At 46.0% G+C, this 5,974-nt stretch overlaps 1 protein-coding gene across 1 annotated transcript; it reads right to left on the reverse strand.

Moving 5' to 3' along the window:
- Positions 1-2,022: 2,022 nt before the first annotated feature.
- Positions 2,023-3,151, reverse strand: LOC147884498 (uncharacterized). Its single transcript, XM_087397974.1, has 3 exons — positions 3,059-3,151; positions 2,660-2,931; positions 2,023-2,497 (listed from the first exon to the last, which is right to left on the reverse strand). The coding sequence occupies exons 1-3, from the start codon at positions 3,149-3,151 to the stop codon at positions 2,023-2,025; spliced, it is 840 nt and encodes a 279-aa protein (XP_087254100.1).
- Positions 3,152-5,974: the final 2,823 nt, after the last annotated feature.

Here is a 5,974-nt window from a genome sequence, read left to right on the forward strand (position 1 = left end):
AGAGTGCTTGGAATCAGACAACTCAGTAGAAGTGGAAGCGGAGCGAGGGGTAGAGAAACGGGCAGAGATAGCACGAATAAGCTTGGCCATTATAATATGCAGAGAGTTGAAACAGCAGACTGTCTTCAAACGTCACGCTATGCTCAACCAACACACGGCACCTCTTGGCCTAAGGGGGGAGCGGCAGCGACAGGGTCCCATACACTCTTCGAGTGAAGCACAGGCAACCGAAACAAGGCTCTGATACCAAATGGCGAACACAATTATAAACCTCTCAACAAATGCCTTATATCTCTCTCGCACCCAATTCCCAATAAAGAATATCTTATGCAGAAGATAACAGGTACACAAGTATTCTCCAAGTTAGACCTCAAAGCAGGCTTCTGGCAAATTGGTCTTCTCCCTGCCGATCGGCACAAGACAGGTTTCGTAGTCCCGCAAGGGTTCTACGAGTGGAACGTTCTTCCCTTCGGCCTCAAAACTGCTCCTGTCGAGTTTCAAAAATTTATGGACTCCATTTTCAGTCCTTTTCATTCTTTATATCTTGTATATATTGATGACATTCTAGTGTATAGCAAAGATGAGACAGCTCATCTAAAACATCTTGACATTGTATATAATCTCCTCCGACAGAAAGGGCTGGCATTATCTGCTAAGAAAATTATGATTGGGCAACCCACTATCGACTTCCTAGGTGTTCAAATCCACAAAGGAGCTCTTCAAATGCAGGATCATGTGCTCAAAGCTCTTCTCGCCTTCCCAGATGAAATCCATGATCGCACTCAGCTCCAACGGTTTTTGGGTTGTCTAAATCATATTTCCCCTTTCTATGAACAGCTGCCTGGCCAAAGACCGGTATCAGTTACAACTATGTCTCCGCAAGGATGGACCCTCTTGGGGCCCGGCTCAAACTGAGGCAGTCCAACACATTAAAAAACAAATCCAACATCTGCCCAGCCTTACCATTCCGACAGCAGATGCCACCCTCATCATTGAGACTGATGCTTCTGACCAATTCAGGGGTGCTATCCTCCTCGAAAAGACTCCAGCTCATTTGTGCTTTCAGATCAGGCATGTTTCAGGGTGCAGAACGCAATTACCATAGTATTGAAAAAGAAATACTTGCCGTCAAACGTGCCATCCAGAAACTTGAGCTTTTTATTCTCAACAAGAGATTCACAGTCCGTACTGACAACCAGAATTTCAAAACCTTCTGTACCAGACGGATTGACAAACAAATTGGCCGCGGTCGCCTAGCCCGCTGGCAGGAGTTCTTGTCTATGTACGATTTTGATGTGGAATGGAAAAAGGGTAGCACGAATGTACTTCCTGATATGCTCTCCCGCGAAGGTGCTCCCTATTGGGCCCAGCATAACCATGGTCTACTCCTTCCCACTGGCAATGGCCCTGGTTTTAGCTTTTCCCGATCCCAAGATGATTAGACACTGTCCTTTTCAGGATAAGACCTTCATCTTGGGTTTGTACAGCATATTCTTTGGGTGATTAGACACTGTCTGCAGTCCTAGATAAGACCTTCACCCATCCATTGTAAAAAGATTCTCCACTCACGAAGTGCGCCTGACACACCAACTTACTCAGTGCACCTTTTTAGATTCCACTTACACAAGTGCGCCTTTTCCCTTAGTGCGCCACTTGGAAGCATCATTCTTTCGGCTTCTCCTCTTGTATATAAGGAGGCCCTCGGCTCATTCCAAGGCAGAGTTTGCCAGCCTTGAGCCTTGAGTTGTAATCTTGTTCCCTCTTGCTTCCAATACATTCCAGCTTCCAAGTCTCTTTGAGTTCTCAAGTTCAGTTTTTATCTCTTGCATCTGCATGCCTACTCCCTACTTCCTTCTTCCCGACGCTGATATTCCCTTCCGCGTTACTTACGAATTGTTTTACGCTTCCTCCCCTACCGACCGTACCTGCCATTCGTCTCCCGTTACTCCATACCCCGTCTATGTGTGTTTCATCCACGCTTCATCTCCTGCTTTTCAGTTTAAGCTCCCACTTGGCATCATACTAGGTTCCCGAACCTGGTCTGCATAACTTCATCCCCACTCCGTTACGCTTGCTACTTCCGAGTTTCGAGATATGATTCAAGCATCCCAAAAAGCGCTGGAGCTGGGTGCGATCATGGATTTCATCGGGAAAGGCAAGGAGAGCTTTGAGAACATGATCCTGCATTTGCAGGGCGCCTTTGTGTATCTGTACACCGAGGAAATCAATAGTGGGTTGCCCAATCATAATCTTCTTGGCAGACAGTGCTAGCCCTTTCTCTCTGAGAAGATTATATACAATCTGTAGGTGCTTAAGATGAGCTGTCTCATCTTTACTATATATCAAAATGTCATCAATATATACAAGACAGAAAGAATGGAATGGACTGAAGACAGAGTCCATAAATTTCTGGAACTCAACCGGTGCAGTCTTCAATCCGAATGGTAGTACATACCATTCGTAGAATCCTTGCGGGACTACGAAACCGGTTTTATGCCTGTCAGCAGGAAGGAGACCAATTTGCCAAAAGCCTACTTTGAGGTCTAATTTAGAGAATACCTGTGCTCCAATAATCTTCTGCATAAGGTATTCTTTATTGAGAATCGGGTGAGAGAGAGATATGAGGCACTTATTGAGGGGTTTATAATTGATAACCAACCTCTTCTTTCCTCTCTTCTGCTTAGAGTGTTTGTTGACGTAGAAGGCAGCTGCAGCCCATTCTGAGCGTGATTCGGAAATAAGACCCATTGCAAGTAGCTCGGAGATTTCTTCATTGCAGAGTATTCGGTCCTGCTGAGTGAATCCATATGGGCTCTCCTTATATGGTTTAGAACCATCTTTGAGGGGAAGAGCAACCTGGTGCTGAAAGATATGTTTGAAGGCCGTTGGAGATTCGCTGCTGCAATCCGAAACAAACTTATCATGCATTTGCTGCAGTGAATCATGCAGGGCTGAATTCAGCATGAGAGTTGATCGGCGGAGAGGCTTCAGGGGTTTCCAAGAATTCAGCTGGGGGATCACAGAGCAATGGAGAATGTACAGGAGAACAATTATTTACAATCTCAAGATCATCTGCAAAAGGTTTGAGGACCTTTCTTAGTTTTTCTCGAGCAGGTACTTGAACCAAGGTTCCACCAATCGTTAAAGCCATCTGGTCGGTGGAGAGGCCAAATGGCAAATGCTTATTGAGAAAGTCAATACCAATTACAATGTCAACCCCCTGAGATTCGAGCTGGTAGAAATCTATCTCTGTGGGATATTTCTATATAGAGATAGGAATGCGAGCTGCAAATCTTTTACAGGCAATGACACCGCCACCCATTGTGGAACCATGCATCTGATTAGCAGGATCAAGGGGTTCCCAACAATAGGAAGGGAGTACATGATATTTACATATGTTAAAACCATAGCCTGTATCAACAAGAGCTACAAGGGGGTAAGGAATGACACCTGGAGGTCGAATGAGGATCTGGATAAGCCAAGTCTTCATGGGATTTCTGACGGGAGGAGCAGGTTGCTGGAAGAAATCATGGAAAGAAAACACAGAGGGCTTTTCTTGGGATATGGAACATTGAGCCATGTGAGTGGTGACTTTCTTGTCCAGTGATTCTATAGATGTGCTAAGCTTGGCGCAGTTATCAGTAATGAGCTGGAGATGGGTTTTGAGTCCATCTATGCTAATGCTCAAACTTTCAAACTGATCGTAACAGGACGGCCTAGAGGGTTGTGCTATGGGAGGAGGAGCAGTGAGTGTATGCACAGGAGTTCGCCAGAAAGGAGAAGGTAAATACTGGGGAACTACAGAGGTCGATGTATTAACATGATGAGGAGGGCAGAAGACTGACGGACCATTATAATTATGTACAGAATGAGAAGAATGAGGAAGAGAACTCTGCAAAGGACGAGATAACCTGGAGAAGTCTGAGAATTCTTCAGAAGTCTCTAGGTCGCTTGTGTGGAGACTGCGTCGAGCATTTCTTCCTCTGCCGCGACTGTGGGAAGGCCGAAGAGATGGTGGATGATTGTAGGCGTCAATAGCTTCTGGTCCATCATCGTCATCTGAGGCTGAGGCAATGTCGATGTCGATCTGGGATTGTCGACGAGGATGATTCATATAAACAGGGACATTCTCTGCAGAGCTTGCCGAATTATTAAGCTGGCAATGAAGGCATTGGGGAGTGTCCGACTCAGAACATTCATATAATGATTCGTCGGTAACTCCTTGTGAAACAACTTCCCAATTATCAGGATGATTCACCATGGCAAAGAAGCCCTTAAGCTGCTTCTGTTGGGAGTTGTGTGGTTGCTGCGGACAATCCTTGGCAAAGTGGCCCTTTTTGCCACAAATAAAACAGTCGGAGCCTTTGCTTGATTGATTGAAGCAGCGGTTTTGGAGGAAACGTTGGGGACGGCGTTGGTAACGACGGCGCCACCTAAGTTTCCTGAGGCGGGGAAACTGCGAACTTCCACAAGAGCACTTGGAAGAGCGTTTTCCCTTTCTTCGGGAGATTCTGCTAGAAGAAGATGCAGGTGGGCAGAAATCTCAGTGACCAACGAATTGTTGGCATATAGCAGGAGAGACAAGCCCTATCTTCTTGAGCTTTTTCTTTAATGTATACTCTGTACATTGACGGCGAATATACACCTGAACTAATTGAAACAAATTGGCAAAAGTAAAATCAGCTACCGTTTTGTGAAGCTCGGTGGGCCGATTGTCAATGTTTACAATCTTTGTTTGTGCTTCGATAAGCGCCATCACAGCATCACCAAGTTGGTGCGGAAGACTGTACAAGTAGTGCCTTTTGGCTGAGGTGTCGGCAAAGATGCCGGCTCTGTACACCAGCTGCTAGACATGGGCATTGTATGCATCTAGCTAGAAAAGGTCACATAGCTTTAGAGCGGAGAATTCATTCGAGGCTTGAGCACGATCATCTGTGAACGTTGGAAGGAACTGGTTGGAGATGGCGGCAATTCAGGCATCAGGGGCGTTTGGATGATTGTTGCCATCCAAGCTGGAGAAGATCTACTCTTTCGATTCATCGCTCAGGAATTCCCACCAATTGGCTAGTACTCCGGTGAAACCTTTAGTGGTTTCAACTGCAGCATCGCGGGGGTTCCACCTGTAAATGGTGACAAGAGACATCATGTGGCCATAGAAGATTTTCAAGATATCTTTCATGGCTTGTGGAGTTGCCGCATCGATGTTGAGGATGTAGCCTGGAAAAGACTTATGCTGCATGCGATTGCAGAGGTCGCCTAGTTCGTTCATATCTGCATCAGTGTAGTGTGTCTGAAACTCACCACGAATGAACGCAGCACCAGGGGAATCATGAAATGCTGTGCGTCGGCCTCGCCAAGATGGTTGCTGAGGAGCCTGAGAGGATTGTGGCTGTTCTTCCATAGGTTCAGGCTTGGGCTCTTGGTTCATATATGCAAAAGGAGGAAGAGTAGAGGAACGGCTCTCTCTGGCCTCAAGTGGGGAGCTCTCTTAGCGACTTTAGGAACAATCCAACAAACAAGAAGACAAGGCTCTGTACATAATTATAATGGTCCGTCAGTCTTCCGCCCTCCTCATCATGTTAATACATCGACCTCTACAGTTCCCCAGTATTTACCTTCTCCTTTCTGGTGAACTCCTGTGCATACACTCACTGCTCCTTCTCCCATAGCACAACCCTCTAGGCCATCCTGTTACGATCAGTTTGAAAGTTTGAGCATTAGCATAGATGGACTCAAAACCCATCTCCAGCTCATTACTGATAACTGCGCCAAGCTTAGCACATCTATAGAATCACTGGACAAGAAAGTCACCACTCACATGGCTCAATGTTCCATATCCCAAGAAAAGCCCTCTCTGTTTTCTTTCCATGATTTCTTCCAGCAACCTGCTCCTCCCGTCAGAAATCCTATGAAGACTTGGCTTATCCAGATTCTCATCCGACCTCCAGGTGTCATTCCTTACCCCCTTGTAGCT

This window comes from Dipteris shenzhenensis, chromosome 26 (genome assembly GCF_047967505.1).
Source record: "Dipteris shenzhenensis isolate YYH24624 ecotype China chromosome 26, Dip_SZ_1.0, whole genome shotgun sequence".
Classification (NCBI taxonomy): domain Eukaryota; kingdom Viridiplantae; phylum Streptophyta; class Polypodiopsida; order Gleicheniales; family Dipteridaceae; genus Dipteris; species Dipteris shenzhenensis.